The sequence below is a fragment of the Cariama cristata genome, unplaced genomic scaffold (genome assembly GCF_000690535.1).
Source record: "Cariama cristata isolate BGI_N322 unplaced genomic scaffold, ASM69053v1 scaffold14254, whole genome shotgun sequence".
In the NCBI taxonomy this organism is placed as follows: Eukaryota; Metazoa; Chordata; class Aves; order Cariamiformes; family Cariamidae; genus Cariama; species Cariama cristata.
The window spans coordinates 1-21,332 of record NW_009614781.1 but is presented as its reverse complement, the minus strand read 5'-3'; the positions used below and the strand labels follow the sequence as shown (position 1 = coordinate 21,332).

The 21,332-nt window shown below is 37.8% G+C and overlaps 1 protein-coding gene across 1 annotated transcript in view; it reads left to right on the top strand.

Annotated features, from left to right (window-relative positions):
- LOC104161213 (zinc finger protein 608-like) overlaps nt 1–6,297 on the top strand; it is a gene marked incomplete at its 3' end in the record, with an annotated part of 35,500 nt that extends 29,203 nt beyond the window's left edge. Inside the window, exon 3 of the mRNA XM_009699556.1 lies at nt 6,042–6,297. Coding sequence (XP_009697858.1) covers nt 6,042–6,297 — 256 coding nt within the window. The remainder of the gene's footprint in view (nt 1–6,041) is intronic.
- Between the last annotated feature and the right edge of the window lie 15,035 nt (nt 6,298–21,332).

The window sequence follows — 21,332 nt, the reverse complement described above, 5'->3', positions numbered from 1 at the left end:
AAGATGGGGTTTGCGGCCCTGCGTGTGCTGTTTCAGCAGCCAATGGGAGTAGCATCGAAGATCTTGAATACAAGGGGGAATTTTTTTCTTGTTCCTTGTAGTAAAGATTAGTAAGAGTTTTAAGTAGATTCTTTTGCTTAATAACAAATATTCAGAGCATTGAAATTATTCCACATGTAAGTGATTTGCTGATATACTGGGGAAAAAAGTGTCGGTTTCTGTTAGTGTGTCTTTTTGCTTGCCTTTTTTCTCTTTTCTCCAACTACTCAGTTGATTGGAGAAGTTTGTTTTAAGAGTAGGAAATACTTGGAATCTCCAAGTAGGTGCTAGTTGTGTTACTCAGTTCAACACAATTATATGTCAGGTTTCTCATCCATACTACAATATTTCTAAAGCATATGCATATTTTTTGATTAATCTTGAACATAGGTTTTTAAGTCTGAAATCTGGATGAAATTTAGGCAGTCTGAATCTTCATCCTTCTTTTATATTCAAGCTCTTCTGATTCTCAACTAAGTTGACCAAAATAAGTAACTTCCTTAGTACCTCTGACTTTCCTGTATTTTGAATGTAAGGATGTAATAGATGTGTCCTGTGACCAAAATTATTTTCTGCATCCATGCCTTGTAATATTTCTTTCCTATTTTCTAAGCATGTCCTTCATAGCACTGACTTTTTCTTCCAACAATTTGATGTAGAACATTTGTTTGCCAAAAGTGCCTTTACTACATAATAAGCATGAGTTTTAATAAATAAAATATCTTTAGTTAATGAGCAGTATTTCAAAGGTATAATTAAATCCTTCTCATCTCAAAATTGATACTAGTTTAAGAAAACTAAACATCAGTTCTGTAAAGTATGGTGTCAAAATGCTTCTGAGCAGCCTCTTACATGAATTTAGATGCAAGAAATACTGAATTGAGATTAAATGGAGATTTTTCAGGTGAAACAGAGATTCTTTATAGGAGTAATTTCTGTTACATGGTAGAATATGAAGGAATAGCTTTAGTTTTTAGATGTGTAAATTCTTTGTGGGGGAAGGTTTGTGGCAAGAAGAGATTTAAGGATCAATGAGATGTCTAGAAATGCAGACACACTCCTGAGCACACAAGCATTTTTTCCATGTCACATTCTCCTACGTTTCTTTTCTTCCAAAGTAGTTTCATTGATTTCATTAGAATTACTTCTGATTTATGATGCTGTGAATGAGATTAGAATGAGGTCTTCTAGGGTCACTGTTGCTTCAGAAAATTAAGGTAGGGGCAAGCATACTTTATATAAAACAAAGTAACATCCTTTTCATGTTAAAATCTAGAGAAAGCAATGTGGAGAAAGCAAAACTTCTATATAGGACTGAATTCCTTTATTTCCTGTTTTTCATTTCAGATACAGTGATTCGATGATTTATTAATTCGTAACTCTAAAGAACTTGTCAATGTAATTTTCAAGGTTGGAGGTTTCGTACTCCTTTCAGCCTTTATGTTGGTGTCTTTTTTGAGGAAGGATTTGGTATTGCAAAGGGTCAGGCTTTGTTTTTTAGATATATCCTATAATAGGATTTGGATCTTCTTTCCACATTCTTTCTAGTAGTGCAGACATTCCCACTGGGAATGCTTACAGTAGATTTTTTCTCAATTTAAAAAGCAGTGCTTTCTTGGAAGGGCTTATCCTGAGCCTTAAACCTGCTCCTCTGCCTTTCTCCAGGCTTTATGTTGGTAGCTGGATTAAATGGCTTTTGGCATGTACATTTCAAAATCACCTGGTGGGTTACACTGCAGTAGTGTATGACCCTGTTTGGTCTTAGATTGGTAGACTATGTTATCCTTGAGATATATCTTCGAAGAATACACATTCATTAATGAGGTGGAACTACACATACATTCTTAGTTATACACGTGATAGCGCACTTTGATGGGTCACATCATGTGGCCCAGCTGCGTGACAGCTATTTTCTAGTTTGCATTTTGTGATTTATGGTAGAAACATTTCACAGTTAAGATACACATCCTCTGAAAGTTTTCAAAGTTGAAATGAATGAAATACATAGATACAGAATACTTCCACTTGATAATGTGATCAAAAGTTATCTATTTAAATCTCTGTAAAAAGTGATTTTATTTTGAATATTACTGTAAATCCACTTCTGTCAGATTAGTACCATGTCAAATAGGTATTCGTAGGTATTCCTAGTATCTTGCTCTTCTTTCATTCAGGTGAGTTTTCCGCATGAGTACATGAGAGACTCTGTCCCATAAAAACTTAAAATTCTCCCATTCCTGCAGAAATAGGAAAACGATATGGCTGATTGCAATAGTATGATGTTGGGTACTCTCTGATCTGAGAAGTCCCCTCAAATCTACATACCTTCTTCTGTGAGCTCAGCATTACCCACTGGAATCTCTCCTGGCTGTCAGGAAATTGTGTACAAAGGACACAAAATGTTAATTTTCAGACATAGTTTTAGAAGGTTACGCTGCATCAGGAAGATGAGTTTTGATGAGCAGAACTTAATTCTAGCACAAAAGTACCTGAGTAAATGAAGGAGAACCCTGCTTATTACAAAGTCCTGCCTATTTCTAGTTAGGATGATCTTTCCTCTCTCTTCCATACGTTCTTCCTCATACTGACTAATGTTGTGCAACCACCAAAACATTTTTTTTGTCACGTTCAGATAGAGGAGCGCTCCATGGAGCACTGACTACATTCCTTGGCAGGCATTCTTCATGTTCTGTGAGCTTTCTACTGCTAAGAGCCATAGCTCTCTGATACAATCAAACACTTGGCAGTGGAAAGCTGCCATGAATAACACTCCAGCTTTGTAGCCTTTGTCACTAATCAGCTCTCAAAAGCTCTTGGAATTAGGTGAATGAAGAAAATACTGCTTGAATATTTCTGTCTTTTTTTGGAGCCCTTTGATTTTGTGTATAAAGAGAGAGTCTATGTAAATAACCTTCCTCAGACTTAGATTTTCAGTCTCATAGTGGAATCTCTCGTGTGGTAAACAGCAAGGCTACTGCTCAGTATGTGCCAACACCTGGGAATAATCATGCAAAAATAACAGTGAGAAACTGCAGAGCATCTGTTCTTGACATTAACTTTCCTCAGTTTGACAGACTGCCACCACCAGATGTTAGTCTTATGTGCCTTTTTTCCACTGGAGATGGCAGCCTTCCTGCCTTTCTTTTTGGCTCTAATAGTTTACATCAGTGACTTTTGGAGAATTTATGAAAACAATTGTGTCACCACAATGATTGCTGAGAACCACCACTTTGCCGTGCTGACGTTACGATTATCAAACAAGATGGGATAATTTTTAAAACATGGAAAACTGGAGCAATATTTAAGCTTAGCATGTTTTTTTCTTATGAGTGAAGTCATATTTGCGCAGTGAACATGAACCTTAAGAACAGTAAATGTCCGCTTAGTGTTTTAATTCACAGAGCAATAGCCCCTATTACTGCAAGGGCCACTCTTTGCCTTGTTCTGTCCGAGTGTTTCTAGCAGAAAACATGAATACTTATTAGCAGGTCCAAATAAAACAGAACTAAGTGCAAATATTTGTAACAAAGACGTTAGTAGGGTACATTGTCAGATCCATGCTTTTTATAGCTCCCCCTCACCGTTCAGAGTACGTAGAAAATGGAAGACACATCTGCCAATTTAGTCTACATTCATTTAAAACATTGGCTGGTTTAGTATGATAATAGCAAACATTTGTTTTTTCTATGGGTTTGTGTTGAGTATGTCTTACGGAAGAATGATGTTGCATGTGTAGTAGGAGGTTTTGCACAGTTTTACAAAACACCATGTAAACTATCAAACAGGCCATTCGTCAGCATTTCTTGGTTTTATAAAGGGACGTGGCTTAGCTTTTCTTAAGCACTAGGCTCCATTTACCTGCCAGTAAATGATCCCGGTTCTCTTCTGGCTTGAAGTAAGATACATTAAGGACTCCTCTGTTGACCCCATTTCATTGGCAGAGCCCCATGACTCAGCCAGTGCCAGGGAGCAGGGCTCTGTGCCATCCAACTGTGTGCCTCCACTTGGCATCAGACAGACAGAATCTGTATAGTGTAGAATCAGTGTCCTCCCATACTAGGCATACACGGTTATGGCTTTATGTTATGCTATTAGATATTGCAAGTAACAGCTGCTGTTGGAGGTCAGTTGATACTTGACTTGCCTGTGTGCATTCAAACCTGCTCAGCGAAGCATTCTTGCCTGTGCTTTAACTGTGCAATTGCGATGGCTTAAAGAGAAGAATAAAGATATCATTGCTTGACTGCATTGTTTTTATGCCACAGGAACTCTGCTTTACTCAGTAGAGTTTTGCTGGTATTAGCAGGTTTTCACTCGTCATGGATGCTTTTAGTATTCACATTTTGCTTTAATTTTTTTTTACTTTGTTGTATCTGTAACCTGAAGATTATTTTAGTTCGTAATAAAAAGAAGCCCCCAAAATGAGGATGAGTTTGGAGAAGAATGTAGTTATAGGTCCCTCCTCTCTACTCCCTAGTTCTAGTGTAATTGAGATCAGAATCCATGCTGGTCATACAAAGTTCACACAAAACATTTTTAAGTATTTAGCACACTTAAGGCTTGTGTGCACAATTAAAAGTGTTGGCTGTAAGTGTATATGTATGAAAGACGCTCAAAGCAAAAGAATTGTTACAAAGGCAAATTGTAACAATTGTTACAATTTTTTTTAAGTTCTTTTTAATTTTAGATTTCCATTTTTTTTTCTCATTATGAAAAGTGGCCGTGTGGTGATGAAGTGAGCTGACCTGTGATACAAAGAATGGATAATACAGGGATAATACTCTTCAGTCCTTTCTTCTCTTTGTAGCCCCATTTGCCAGCTTGTTTTTACAAGAAAGCAAAATTAACTTTGATCTATGTTAAGAAACATTTGATTGAAGCCTAGATGACAAAGTGCAGTGAGTCATTATGTCTTTTCTGTTGAGTCTTCATACATGGTCCAAAATTAAAAGCAGCATGGACTTAAAGATGTTTGATCACCTATTTGAAAGCAGCTAGAAAGCAGTCATTTAAAAAAAATCATTGGATTGAAGAATGATTTCTTGGTGTGATATCTTATGATCCAGTGGGCCAAATAAACATGAATTTTAGGTGGTTTAGCTGTCTGAGTGGGCACACTCATATCCTCATTTAGCTATCTTTTATGTGACAAAGGACCTTATGGCCACAGTAAAATACTGAGAACCCTCAGGCCAAATCTGCATACAGAAAATCTGCTGCTGGGTATATGGGAAGTCATATGGGAAAGATAACTTCTTCAGTTCATATATAGATATTGTCTCTGTGTGAATCGTCTGTGTACAGACTGATTGTCTGGTGAATTGTATTCTTCCCAATACGCATTTTGGAAACCCTGAGAAATTAGATGTTTTGGATAGATTCTTGTAAAAGTCCTCATCTGTTAGATCAAGGACTCCTCGTCAAGTAAAAATCTGTAAATGTTATCTGTAAGCTCTTAGGTGGGTGATCCTAATGTATTTTAAATGATTGGATGATGAGAGATTATATTTGATGCCATATGGATATTAGAATTGTTCCAAGTGCTTATTTCTCTATGATGCACATAAAAAAAATGGCATTTATATGTCTTTGTATTGTCTTTGTAAATGTTTTTCTTTAAATAGAAAATGAAATTCCCAGTTTGTAAAATTAATTTCCATCCACAAATCAGTCTCTGTCAGCACCAATAAAAAAGGGGCCTTAATCCTTGTTTTTAAAATGTATTATTATTTCATACTAGGAGGCTATGACAACAGGGAATAGTCTTGTAGAAACTTAGCAATTTGCCTTGTGTAGCATGATAGATATTTCTGTACTTAATTTTTCATGTGTAGCATTTGGGCTGATGTCAAAAAAGTTAAACTTATAGGACTGAAATTACCCATGATAAACCAAATCCCTGCATACACAAATGCAGTCTCAGCAAACTGGGCTTTCTTTTTTTAATATATTATTTTTTAATCTTGCAGCACCATTATAGTAAGTTTGTCTGTTGTTTTCAGGTTGATCCCCTGTTTACAGTGCCTGCACCTCCTCCTCCGATTTCCAGCAGTATCACACCTCAGATTCTGCCTTCCTACTTTTCCCCATCTTCATCCAATATTGCAGCACCAGTCGAGCAGCTTTTGGTACGGACTCGTTCAGTGGGTGTAAATACTTGTGAGGTTGGAGTAGTAACAGAACCCGAATGCCTTGGACCCTGTGAGCCTGGGACCAGCGTGAACTTGGAAGGAATTGTGTGGCATGAAACTGAAGAAGGTAAATTGTTTTTTCCATTAGATTTGTCTGTGAGATATGTTAATGAGGAGACTTTGCTGTATCTGCCTGGGTGCTAACTAAGGTCTTGCTAGTCTGTTGGGATGCCATTATGTACAATGGCAGTCACAGCTTTATAGCTCAGCTAGTGAATTTTTCTTTTAAAAACAAATGACAGGTTTTCTATTATTTAAGCAACTGTATTTTCCAAGTCACCTACTATGTAACCGCAGTTAACAACAGAATTGTTTCCTATTGCTATATTGAGAAAAGCATGTGAAGAAATAGCTAATAGAATAGCATTAAATGAGCTATTTAAATGTCCATCATGAGGTGGGTGTATGTGATGGGAGTGGATATATGAATAGTTTAGATGAAAACTTAGAAAGCTGAGTATTTTGGAATTCAGATGCTGTGATCAAAAATGCCACCATTACGTAACAATAGAAGCCCCAGAAACCCTGCAGAAATTCAATTTGATGTGATTACTGTTTGCATTTTGGTTATTTGAAACATGCTTTAAGAGGAAAGCATTCTTGCTTGAAGTGTTCCAGCTGGTGAAGAAGTCCTATCTAAACTAGAATGATTTCTTTAATATCCTTTGAAGGCATTTGGCCAAGTAGGAGTGCTGGAGAGCTTTGGGGAATACTAAATGTTGATTTGCTGTGATTTAGAACAAAGTAAGTAGGAAGAGGATTATGCTGTGATATGCAGGTTTTTCCATTCTAGGTCTGAAAACCTGATTATTAAAATACCAGCTTTCTCCTGTTAATGCTAAAAATACTGCATGTGTACACTAAACGTCTGCAATTTTTGGTTTAGTAATAGTGGACTTCTCCAGTTATAGCTGCTCAAGAGTCTTCCTGTGATTGTTCTTATGTTTGTTTTAAGGATTATTTAATTTTTAGTGATTTACCTCACTCCACAGTGAAAACAAGATTATTTACAAAAGGATATAATGAAAGAATACAGCAGTGCATTGCTTCATGATAAATCCTGACATCCTTCAGACATATGCACAACGGCATTTGGTCCATTGCCGATAAATATAAACCTCACCAAAGTGCTCTACACTGTCCTCTCAAAAATCAATATAGAGAGTCAGATTTACTTGCTTTTATATGCTTTCATCCATCCATCTTTCTCTCTGTGTATGTCTACAGCAGATTCATAAGGTAGATTGATCCTTTTAGATTGTTTTTAAAGCACAGTATAAATTCTGTTTTAAAGTATCCCTGCAGAGATGACTGCCCTTAGCAGCTCCAATCTTCCTTGACTGGCCTGTATTAACCAGAGTTGGAATGTGTGGGCGTTAACAATGTTGACATGAAAGAGCAGTAGCTGTTAATAGTGTTATTCTTGCTGAATAAACTGAACTTCTGACCCTCACTGAATTTAAGAAGCCTGCCTTGTTAAAGGTTTGGCACCAGAAATGAAGTATTAAAAAAAGTGCATTCTGGTCAGGATGACATTCCATTCACCAGTTTCTTCGCACTCTGCTGGTTTAAAAACGCTTGTTAGTTAATAGAAATTAACTCCCTTAACTTTTTCCCAGTTTGTCTAAAACAATTTTCTGAAATAACTCAAAAGTTCAATGACGGCATGTTTGAGTGATGTGGTTTTGAATGTGCCTGTTTTCACAGCTTTACAAATACTGTTTGGCAACACTACAGCTACGAGTGACTACAATAATAGATAAAATGGGATTCTAAAATACTCTAAAAATATAGCTAGAATGTAGATTAAGAGATTGAAGATAACTTACGTGATTTCATATTGTATGATTTGTACTGTGCTCTTTGTGTTCTACTGTTTCAGAGCCTGCTGACTGAAGAAAATAACATAAATTTTACTCTGTTTTTTCCAGTGTTCACAATCAACATTGCATTACAAAAACTTAGTTCCTAATGATAATTTTTTGCATTTTAATTACGCTTTAATGTTTGGGGCACACATATATGTATATATTTAGCTATTTTCAAATTTTCTGACATGTTCATGAAAGCAGCTATATAGCAGCTTGCGTGAAGCCATTTCTGCCAAATTTTAGAAAACAGGATGCAGATGGGTCTTCTATTTAACAGAAGGAAGATTATCAGATACGCATTTTCTCCCGTTATTATTTTGACTTTAATTAGGCCGGAACATGACCTTTCCTAAATTGGTGTAAATCCAGAATATTCTAACTGAAATCTTTGTAATTGGTGACATCTAAAACCATCTTGATGTTCATAATGACCAACTGAAATACAAATTTCTTTAGTGATGCCCATATGTTTCTTTCATATTCATTCCCTTCACTGCTTTCCAAAACCTAATAAAAACACACATGCAAACAGACTCTACCTAGCTGTCTATATATCCAATAGCATTTTAACGTAAAACAATTCTAAGAAGCTAAGGTGTGAAAATTTCGGACCTTGGCTTGTGTTTTGAGATATTTGAATTATTTTGTATCTGATTTAGCCACTCTGTAAGATGAGTTGTGAGGTGATTAGAATAGGCTTGTAGGATGTCTGCGTACTCTGTGGCATATGGGAACTATGAGCCAAATGTGCTGCTGAGCTGTCTTCATATGCTGCAGCATCTAGCTGGGAATGCAAATACAGAAAGGGTGTGGTGACCACAGTTCTTATAGTAAGAACAGTAGAGTAAGTAGAGAAAGATGACATCAGATAGTTTATGTAGAACTCATTATTAAATGTAATATATGCTTTATGGAAGAGAAGATCTATACCTGAAAATGAATGTTTTGAAGGTTTTTGGTATCTGAAAGAACTAGTTTTCTTTTAGGAATGTTAAACAAGTTGTCACATTCTGTTGTATTTGTTCTTCAAGGTCAGAAAAAGGATGATGTTTGGTTTTATTAGTCATATTTTTAAGATAATGAGTCCAAACAGGAGGGAAGAAGCAGCACTGGATTTCAGACAAAACTATGGCAAGTCAAAGAGAGTGTTGTTAACTACAGCTCTTTTCATTTATTCCACGCCAGTCTATTCAGTGGACTTGATCAGCAGATTTAATAAATCAGACTGGTTTTCCCAGAGTGTTTCAATCTTAAGAGGTGTAGAGGGAAGCTGGCATCTGAAGTCTGTCACATTTTATTACAGGGCTTTGTAACTAGCCATAGCTGGTTACTCATATAATTGACTGAGGCTGCTGGTTATCACCTGGGCATTTCTCAGTTGCACTACTAAGTTTTGTAGTGTTTATTTTCTGCATATGTATGCTGTAGGCATTTTCATCTGCATAACAATCTTGTTTGGATATGACTTGATAATGTGTCCAAAATGGTGTTAATGGCTGTGGAAAAGAATATGGAAGAAGCTAGTTGAGGCTACTCTGTAGTAGTGGAATGAGAAATGGTTATGGGCAAGTCAGCCTGAAAGTTGGCAGCTGATGCGGATATTTGACATCAGAAACTAGCATCCAGTAACACTAAAGTCCTTCACAAAAAGCAGCTTGGTAGTGTTATTGGAGTGTAATTTTTTTGTTTGGTTGGTTCTTCTGGGAAACAGCTGCTAAAAGTCCTCATTCCTATACTGAGAAATAAGGTTTATCTAGAATCAGGTACTTGCTAAATCGTGTAATTACCTTCTGGGAAAACAGTTTTGAAGAGAGCAGTAATTGTTTCTTACTGCCTGAAGGAAATAAAAATGACCCAGAAAAAAGGGAAACCACCAACCAACTTTCTAAATTGCTTAGAGCTTGCTTTTTTGTTTAGTTTCTCACACGCAGTTGCCCTGGGTCATGTCCTGGTTTTGGTTCTGCATTTATTAGTAGAGTCTGCTTTTCGATGTGGGAAGCACTAGTTCTGATGGTGTCTGTTTGCTTGAAAACGGTGTAGGAGACAGCCATCTGTCACCTTGCTGTCTTTGTGTGCAGAACAAGCTCTCTACGGGTGACACTGGAGTTCTTGCATTGCTGCACTGACATTCTTCCTCTTTGTGCAGCTTGTGTGCAACTTGCTGTTGTTCAGTAACAAATAATGGGGAAATAAGTTATATTTTTTTAAGTGTCCTCTTATGAGGGTTAGCTTGTTGATTTTTGTAACTTGAGACTAGTTGTCAAATGTAAGAAATAGGAATCTGCCAGATCTCAGAAATCTGATGGGATCATCTCTGAGGTATTCCAAATTTATCCTAGCGTCAGTTCTGACACTATTCTGCAGAAATTTTCAGTTGAAAGGAGAACGCTTAGATGACAAAGAGGCATGCTGGTACTTGCTGTGTATGGGTTTCCCAGCCTGCCACGTTTGTAACTAATATGCATAGATGCTGTTTTCAAAACATACCTGTTGCACAGAGCTGACGCAGATTCCTCCCTGCCTTACAATGTGGTGTTAGTTTTGCAAAAACTATTTTAAAAGAACAGTCTGTTTTAAATGTCTTTGGTTATATATGTGCTTGTACATGTGTCTGTAAGTAAGGGTGTGTATGTGTCTATAAAAATAGAATTAGAAGAATGAGTAGTCTGACTGCCTGTGATTCCACTTAGCAATTTTTGTGGTTTAACAACCACATTTTCCTACTTTCACAAATACAAAGGCATGATGAAACAACGAAACTTGTAATGTTGAAAGCCATGTCAAATCTGTAAGTAGAAAAATGCAGAAATCAGAGATTTTTAAAATACCTGTTTTATCAAAGAACATTATAATAATACATAGAAATTCAGATAAACAGGATTAAATCACACTGTTGTCTTGAGCTTAGGCAAGATTTATAGAGAGAGGTAATATCCTTTATTAAACCAAGTGATACAGTTGTAAAAAACAGGTAAGGCTTCAGACTGGGTGCATTTATGTTCTGTCCTTTCTGTGTGATGTAGATGATTGACTTGCTGGATACAGGAAGCAGTGGTTTGGTATTGTTAACTACCACATTCAGTTCAAAATTGAAAGACAGTGGGTATTTTTATAGGACAGAAGCATGAAGATATCCATTACTCAAAAATCAGGCTTTGTTATGTCCATGTTACAGAGAAACAGTTTGTGGAGAAGATAGTTTTCTTTTGGCTAGCTACATTAACAGAACACATAAAATCCAGCTATTTTCTACTGTCATGTGAGTCATCTGCTGACCAGTATGAATGCCAGTCAGTATCAAAATGTCATCTGTTCAGAAAAAGCCTATACACGTTTATATTTTGAGATGTTATGTTTAATTTTTCCTCTTTCTACTGTCTGTGATATCAGGCCCAGTAAATCAATGAGTTTAAGGAAGCCTGAGATAGGTGATTCTTTATAGACCTCAGCTGTCTCATTACATTATCTAAGGCAGTTGGAGTTTGACACCCAGTACGTGTTATGTAGAAACTTGTAGCAAAAGAGAAATGGGCTATATCTATCTCACAATAGGAAGCCACAGGCTTGCATAAAAATATTTGTGGTTTATGGAAACTTCACCTACTTTACAAAAGGAGTTTGGGAGATTGTACTTTAGGATGTACACAGACTATCTTAGAAAAGTTTAAAGAGTTCAACATTACAGGATTCAGACTGTGAGAGGGATTTAGCTGTAGGTATACTGGCGTTTGTTGGGTCTGAGGGGCCTTTTAGATCATCTCAGCAGTTTGCCTGACCTGATCAGTGTGTGCGCTTGTTTAGGGACATAAACTTTGACATTGTCCTGTAACTGGCTTCTGCAGTATTTCTTGCCATTTTATTGAAACATAAGGTGCTGGCCAGTGTTAAAGGCAATGGGTGGGCTAGATGGACTGCTTGGTCAAAGCCTGTATGGCAGTAATTTAATTTTAATGTACTTTATTACTATTACACAAAATGTTTGTGCTGAGAGAACCAAAAAGGGAGCTGGTTTTGTCTGAATCATAGAATGATTTTGGTTGGAAAAGACCTTTAACATCATGGAGTTCAACCATAAACCTAGTATGGCCAAGTCCACCACTAAACCATGTCCCTTAGTGCCACATCTGCACGTCTTTTAAATACCTCCAGGGATGGTGACTCAACCACTTCCCTGGGCAACCTGTTCCAATGTTTGAGAATCCTTTTGGTGAAGAAATCTTTCCTAATATCGAATCTAAACCTCCCCTGGTGCAACTTGAGGCTGTTTCCTGTTGTTCTGTCACTGGTTGCTTGGGAGAAGAGACCAAGCCCCACCTTGCTACTTGCTCCTTTCAGGTAGTGGTAGAGGGCTGCGGTCTCCCTTCAGCCTTCTTTTCTTCAGGCTAAACAACCCCAGTTCCCTCAGCTCCTCCTCATAAGACACTGTCATGCACAACCTTCAATTTCCCAATTAGACAGCTACTTGTTGTCTATTTGATAGTGTTTTCATCTAAAAGAAATGAAGCAAATAGTAATTTTAGAGCCAAACCCCTGTGTATCCACAGAAGCCCCTTAAAATGGTTTTAAACCATTGGGACTGGCTGTTACAAACCAGTGTACATGGTTGAGTTGATATGGCTTTAATGAGTTGCCATGAAACAGCTGGGCTACAATAACCAAACCTTTGCAAGCTCTTTGTTCACAGAAAACAGTAGATAAATCATGGTGGTATAAACCTTCTCAGTGAAGGAGAAATGCAAAATAAGTTATGGATATTCCCTGCGGGCAGAGCTGCATGTCCAATGGGAGGTATTTTAACCACCTTGAGTTTAATTCTGATTCTTTTACAACGCACTCCTTTTTCCAGAAATGTTCAATTAGTCATTCATTTAAACAGTAATTTAAGTTTAAAGCTGTTTGTCTAGGTGATGGAAAGCATCACAGATCAGTGAAGATCTGTAGCAGAAAAAAAAAAGAAAAAAATTAGGTGAAAACACAACCACTGCTCATTTCCAGGCTTTCTTAATGCAGTGGAGAAGTCAAGCTAGTTCATCACCCCTTCCATTCCTTCCCAGCACCATTGCTTCAGAACATTTTTGAAGACTGCAGACCACCACTGGAAGAAAAGCACTTAAGAAATTTGTGTACAGGTGCTGCTAAATGTTAAATTTGGTATTTAAATGTCAGTGTTCCTCCTTGAACATACGTACCCCGCAGAGTCTAGTCCTACAACTTTAGAGAGGCTGTACATCTCTATTGCATGGAGGGATTTGTTTACTGCCAAGTGCTTCACTCTTACAATACAGATGTAATCCTAAGCAGAGCCTGGCCACAGTGCAGTTTCAATAACTGACCAAAAATATCCAAGGTGTCTTATTTAGCCAGAGTAGTAATGGCCAGCTTATCTAAAGGGACCTGGCAAATGCCACATTTTACAGCACAGTGAGAAGACTGGGTGCAACTCTCTTGGTATAGCCCAAAGCAGAAGATGAAAAAACTTAACAAATTCCAGACAGTGCTTACATAGAAGTTGTATATTGCTGGACTACTACAGAGGGAGACTCCCTGCGCTGCTTGTACATACATAGAACATTATCCCTTTTACAGACAAGCATATGGGGGCAGGGAGGGTGCATAGAAAAAGGAACGAGAATAATTTGAAATTGGAAACATTTGCTTGGAGCTGTTTGAATGTGAAACTGAGATTGTTCAAGCAGTGAGGTTATGAACGCTGAAGGAGTTGCTTTAACAAAAGCAACAGTTTTGAGCATTTACTGCTCAAAAGCAAAATCTCAATAGCAGCAGATTGCTTAGAAGTGAGACTGTTCCAGTACGAAATACTTGCAACATGTGGTGTTTGGATTTGTAGATAGCAGGGGGGAGAGATGACTGCTAATGAAGAAAGTGTATATGCATGCAAGTGTTTTCTTACTTAATAAATACCACTAGAATAAGGAATGAAAGCACAACTGCAATGGTGTCTTTAACTGGTGTGGTTCAGGGATTAAACCACTTATTTAAAGATGTTCTCACAGTCCCTCTAATTTTGTACATAGTTAAACTAGTTAGGACAGGCTGTGGTCTTCCAATTTTGTTATACTCCTAAGTATTGCTAGCCTTCTGCAGTGGTGAATGGGAGGTTCTCTCAGCTGCTAGACTGTATGTTTTCACTAATACAGATTAATATAAATTTAATAAAATAATTTTTTTAAAATGCATTTCAGGCTACGTAGGGAAAAGCTGCTTTTGGCATTGGAACTAACTTGCCTGTATAAGATCAGTGGCTGACCTAACATCCAGCTTTTCATTTTTTAGAATCAGTGTAAACTTACATTTTGTCACCCTGAGCGTATATTCATAATTCTTTCCAGTTATTACTGATGCAGTAGTAACTAGCTACTAGTCTGGAACCCTTGGTGACAAGAAGCAATCCACAAAGCAGAAGGAAAACCTCAATTTAAAAATTTGGAACAGTGAAGAGTTCTTTGGCCTTCAGGGTTACTAAAAGATTACAACTTACATTTTTGTTCTAAAAGAGGGAGAAAGGAAATGTAGAGGTTGAGGGCAAAGACAAAGAATATAAAAAATAAGCTCAAGGGAAATAGCTTTCCTGATTTAGACTGAAGAACTAGGTCTAGACTTACTAAAGCTAGTGTTGCAATTGAAGCCACAATTGAGGTTCATCAATTTTATATCCCCAAATGCCATGAGATTTAGGGGAAGAAAAAACCAAAACCATCTGGGATAAGAAACAAAAGGCCACTATTAGAGTACTTTGCTTTAATTCTGTTTTGTTTTGTTTTGTTTTGCCTTTTTAAAAGGAGTGTTGACTAAAGCAGAAACACTTATATGTCCATCAAAATTAACACTGGTTTGTGTTTACTAGCTGCAAATTTAAATCTCAAGTTATTTTTAAGGGGATATAGCTATGGAAATAAAAGGCCATATAATTAATTTACTTATCATGTTAAAGATTAAATCAGAATAAAAAAGAATATTTAAGAAAAGCCTTCTTTTCCCCTCCTTTTTTGTTTGTTTTAATAATGTCAGTTACTTGTTAAGCTTAGTTGGGAGGTTTACTAAGGCTTTGCTTGGGATGATACTTTAGTGTATTTAAGTGATTTGGTTTTGCTCGAGTTTTGTTGTTGTTGTTTCTATATGAGCCTTAACAGACAGATGAGGCCATTTTCTTTTTCTCTAGTGACTCAGCCAATAGTAGAAAGATCTCCATTACTAAAATGGAACTAAAGTTAGTTGTAAGTAGATTGCAATTATGTAGCCGGTCCCTAACACTGAGGACAAGCTTGTGGAGAAACAGTTTCAAGGGAGGGCAGTTCAAGATCAATCTTCAATTAATCTAGAGGTGTTTTTTTTTCCCCCAGTCACTTAAAACTTTTGCATTTAAGTAGGTTGAAACAAGCAATTACATTTTACTGCCTGTTTACTTTCCCCTACAGTGACTGAACCTGTACTTCTTAACCTTGCATTCATATAGAGCTGGCTTTTGTGGATCTTTTTAAAGCCTGAGGCTATGTGACCCCGACTAGTTGGGAGATTTTAGAAACAGAAGAGTCTCGGGTTTCACTGAAGGAGCTGTTTTCCTTAGGGAAGAGAAGCTGATGTCAGCTTTTAGCAGAGTATGACTTCTAATGTGTGTTATGGATTTTTAAAAAAAAAGCTTACTTTTTAGGTTATTCTGTACAATTTTATTAAAGTCCCGAAAGTTGTGACTGTAGCTTCTGTGGTTTCTAAGAAAGTTTTGCAATCAATTAATATTTCCTTCTTGAGAAATTTTCTTCAAACCACTACCTGTGGCAGTGAAGCCAGTACAAGTTTGTCTGAATCCAAGCCAGTTTCATCCAGAACTGCTGGCTATTGCTGGACTTCATTTAGCTTCAGAGTAAGAAGTATCACCGGTTACAAGCCTGAGCAATTAAAAAAAAAAATAAAAAATTGTTCCTGGGTTGCAACAGTTCCCAGCTAGAGACCTGTGTGATACAACCTGAACTAAGGCTAGTGGAAGCTACTACAGTTTGTTACTTAATAAAAACAAGATCATTTTTGTTGAATTCTGAAAGAGAGGAGGACATTCCAGGAGTCTGCATGCATTTGAAAAATTTCATTTTTCCATTGTTGTATAAAGAAAACTTTTTCCTTGGTAGTCTTATAAGAATTAAGAATTCAGTATTTTTAAGCATATCAGACCTGTGTGACTCTTAAGTGGCAGTATAGTTTATAGTTCTTTGACAACAGCCAATTTCTGAGCTTTTTCAACTTCACCCACATGTTTTGTGAACTCCAGCTAGGCTCCATTTCTTCCAGAGTGGAGGGCTACTTAAAATGGGAGTGAAAGATCCTGGTTTTGAAACATAGTGACATACTGGCTAGTCAGGGTTTGTTAGATTCAACTGGGAAAGTGTTCAAACATGGTTCTGATGGGGAGATAAAATGCAGCAGCGAAGTTGTCTTCACAAGTGCTGGTGGAAGGCTGAGAGATCTCCACAGTGCTTCTGACTTCCGCTGATCCAGTGTGTGAGTGTGGAGGCACTCATTGAACCGCATGCATTTGCTTCCAGTCTAGCTCTTTTGGAAACGTCCCACAACAAACCTTCACATCTTATTTGAAAGTTGTCTCCTGGGTTTTGTGTGTGTGTGTATATGTGTGTCCCAAAACCTGCAGAGACTGGTTTCTTTGAATTTTCCTTTCTCCAGTACTTGAAGTTCTAACAGCCTCAAACGCTGTGCTGTTCTATTGAGGTATGGCCTCTTGCTGACCAAGGAAACTGCAGATGCCAGTGGACTTGAAACAGATTTTGAATGACTACATCTCCCCTGCAAACACCTTCCTATTGACAGTGGGAATTAAGTTGTGTCGCATTTTAGTAATTTATTTCATGATAACCAGTTTGGAGGTTTTTCCACAAGAACTGACAGGCAGTTTCTCCCTCAGATAAAGCTTAAAGGTGGCGCAGAGGTTCAGATTTACCAACAGATGATGCATTTTTATGAAACATGAACCAGAAAACTAACGCCATGTCTTCTTACCTTGATTCTGCCCACACAAGTGGCATATGAAATTAGTAGAAATAAGGGGGGAGAGCAACTCTTGAGGGGCAGCAGTAAATCTGTTCCTGGTTTTGCTTCAAGGCAGTGGGTGGTGACTGGGTTACAAATGGTTCTGTTGGTCTAGACAAGCAAGTGACAGGAAATAGCTTAGAGAAAATGTTTTTGCATCACCAAAGCATTATCTTGAGGGAGCACAGTTAGTAATGCTCTTGTGAAAAGAAACCTCCATTTGGACAGACAGCTTGATGCAGGCAAAGCTGCTAATTTGTTTTCAGCTTCAAGGAGATTTAGAGTCTTTGCATCCTTGGCAGTAACACACAATGTAATTGTTTCCCTTCTCCTTAATCTTCAGTCTAGCTGCATTGGCTTAGTGTAGCTGGGAAAGGCTGGAATGTTGACTGAATTAGCTGTACTCGATAGCTCCTGCTAACAAGCCAGGAGAAGTTACTCCAGGACTCTTCTGACTTTCTAGTATGTGAGGAGGACACTCACTGGTTTTTTCATGATTACATCTAGTCGCAGAAACCCTTTTGTGCAGAAAGGAAAATAAATTGTTGGGTATGAAAAGGAGGTGACAGAATTAATGTTCTTACACTGGCAATGTTACTCAGTTATTAGGGGCTCTCTGTAAATAACAGCTTTGCTTTCATCTATTTTCTGCCTCTTTCTTCCACAAAAGTAATTTTGCAACCCTACAGTTTTTAAATACTTTAAAAAACCTAACTGTGTACCAAGAGATTTGTTTGCATTCTTATTATTCAGTTTGGCAATGTCTGTGGGCAGCAGCTGCTTACACTTTTGGAGTATGTGCCATTAACATACCACTGGTATAAGCCTAGCTCAATTCACCAAAAATATAATCTTCAGAGAAGGGATATAGTGTATCATTGAGCAATTAAATTATTTAGTCAATCCAGTGGTTAAGCTTGGGTCAGCTTTGAAGGGTAAACTTCATTGCTGGGTTACATTCTTGGCTATGAATGAATGCATGAATAATCTTTCTTTGAACCTTAAGATGCACAATAGACACAATAACTCTTGAGTTGACCTCTTGAAAGTGGGCTGATTTATGGGCAGCTGTTGAAAGTGCTCCTAGTCAAATTATTTTTTCATCTGTGAAGTAGAAACCTGTAGTATATTAATTACTGTATACCATTGCAATGGTAGACAGACAAAAGCTGTGCAAGTCTTTACTACAGGATTTTAATTTATAGATTAAAAGATAAAGTAATGATTTTGACATGGTACACTGCCATAAACTGAGAATCACTTGTCAGGGCTCCAGCAGACAAATAGCTGAAGGCGTGATTGACCTCAGCTGCTCAGCCAGTTGATCTGTGTAAGTTACCTCCCATTTAGCAGAACCAACAGCAGGGATTGTGTGTGCTCCCCTGTGCCAGCAAGTTCACAAACCTGCATAAGCGAGCGCTGGTTTCATTTACATTAATGCTGTGCTTGCAGGTGACCAAGGATCTGACACACATTTGTTTCTACCCTCCCTGCTCCAAGGGCTGTAGCCTCAAGCAAAGGGCTGGGGCAGATGTACAGGAGGGGGTAGCATCACCCACTACATCAAGATGTGGCCAAGTTTATCTGCTGCAGGGCTTAGTTTGCTAGAAGGATCAAGAGAGGTCTGTTTTGTGATCAGCAGTAATGGCTTGGCACAGCACCTTTTCAGGACTGGGGGAGGGAACTCTTCTTGTCTCAATACCCATTTCTAAGCTGTTTTGTCTACATTGCACCGTGCTAGGAGGTTTACTGATTGTCGTAAGGCATTCTGCATTATTAAAATTCTGTCATGGAAGTTGTTTTTTAGGGAGTTCTTCTGAGAATTAGTTACAGAAGGAGCAATTTGATTTTATTTTCTTTCAGTTAACAGGCCAAGCAGATGGGAAAGCAGACCTGGAGTAGTTTTCCTGGCTGGCTGCCATGATTCTGTAAATTTTGATTTGTGTGGATATGTAACGGTTTTATTTTTCCCTTTTTGGAAATGTATGCCTGTAAGTCTTTGGGAAATTAATCATTGGTTTCCTGTGAAATGTGCACTTGTAAAACAAATGTTGTAGCAATGTGCCATGCAGACCCTGTGTTGTGGCACTTAGGAAGTGTGACATCAGCAAACTCCATAGGCTGTCAAAGGCTAGAGCACTTTTCAAAGCATCATTCCTTCACAGCTCTCCAGAGAAGCGATTAAAAAATGACAGAAATTTGAACTGCCGTTCAGTACAGTTTTATTGTTTGCCTTTGCCACTCAAAAGGCACAGGGTTCATAATTCTACCCAAATGAGATTTTTAATGCCATTTGACGTTACAGTATTTTTTTATTTGAAATTAACAAGGCATTCAAATTTGCAAAATCTGTATTAACAACTAACTGTGAGTTGAGCAAAACTTGGAAATCTTAAATTTTAACATTCCATTAGAGGAAAGATGAAGAATACAACTCTTGTTTCACACCTGCTTCGTCTCCCTTTCACTTCTTGCTACTCCTTGAACCTCCACACCAGAACAACCTGCAAGAAAGGAGTTACTTAAGCATTTATTAACTGTGGTATTGATGATGACATCACTACTAATTACACACCGAGAGAGCTATGTTTAACAGTAAAAAATGCTAGGTGTTTAAGCACGTGACTGACAGCTTGGGTCATAGTTCTTTTTTTGTAGCTTTTCCCCTGGAAATTTAAAGAACTCGGATTCTTACTGTTCAGCATTTGAATCTTCAAGATCAAAAGGCCTCTCCTTCAAAGACTTTCATGTTGTTATTTAAATGGTAATTGGTTCTCTCCTCAGTTTGACTGAGCATTTTAACTTCAGTAGGTTTGGGATTTTCATTATTTTCTGTTCTGTGCTTCTAATGGAGGAGGTGATTTGGGGAATGACAAAGATTAATTGCAAATTTGGAAGCTAGTTGCTAGTGACAAGAGTTGTTAACTTTTGGGAAGGCACATATGCTATTTAAGCAGCATGTGTTCCATAATGAACGATTTTGCTGCCGTAATAACCCATCTCTTCTTTACTGGTGACTTCACATCTGGAGTAGTTCCTCACCAACAGATGAATGTTTCTGTATAGTGTGGACTGTGAAGTAGACATAAATTATGGGATTTGTTAAACTGCTTGCCTGCAAACTTTTGATTCAGTACAGGACTCTCTGGGGTGAAGGCTGTGGCCGTGAAACTCTGATCTCCAGGGAGGAGGTGCTTGAAGAGCAAAGATCTTTGGTGAATACTTTCTGCTGTAGAAAAAATTATGGTCCCATGGTGTTTTTAGGAGACAGAACCAACATTTTGGTTTAATTCCTATTCACTACTTGCTGAATTGGACGTCAGTTCCTCTCTTGTAAAGTCTATTGCCTTCAGCTGTCAATGTGATGAAGAAACATGAAAACTGCTATCCTTGTTATCCAGGAAAGGCTAAAATACTTTCACAAACGAATGTATTGCTATATCATATCACTGTCTTTGAAGTAACTAAACTGCTTTTGGAGAGCATTGAAGAGCGTGAGGAGACATGGTTGTATTTCCTGTGCTTAGGACTTGGCTTTCATTCTGTTTTTTGGGGGGTTGGTGCTGGCGAAAAGAAAAAAAAATCAACAAAAGACCCTCAGGTATAATTACCGCTGAAGTGGCTATTCAGGATTAAAACGTCTTTGTGCTAAACATTAAACAAGCCTGGGTCAGAGAAACAAACAGATGAATGTGACAGTTTTCAAAATGCAACAATTCAATTTATACGTGTAAGGGAAAAAGGCATCTGAGAAGTCTACAGAGAGGTCTGTGTATTGGCGATGTAGCACTAAGGACTGCATTAAGAACCTCTAGTGTTTTCTAATAACGTTAGAGGTATCTTCCCAGTTGATTTTCTACTGGCTTTAGACCACCCAACACCACATCTAACCTGAAGCCTTTTTTCCTGAAGTCTCTTCTCTCCTCTCCCTGAAATGTATGGTGCATGTGTATTCATGTTTTTGCTTTCTGTTCACGGAGGTATCCAGCTGGGAAAATATAGTGTGTACAATACTCTCTGCCTTCAACTGACATTTCTCATAAATTGCAACAGAAACACTGCTATCAGCCGCTTAATAGCAGGTAGACTATAGCTCTACATATCAAGTCTCAGCAGGACAGAGAAACTATGGTTACCAAACTTCCAAAGAGAAAGGGTTGGGGGAGAAAGTTTTTAT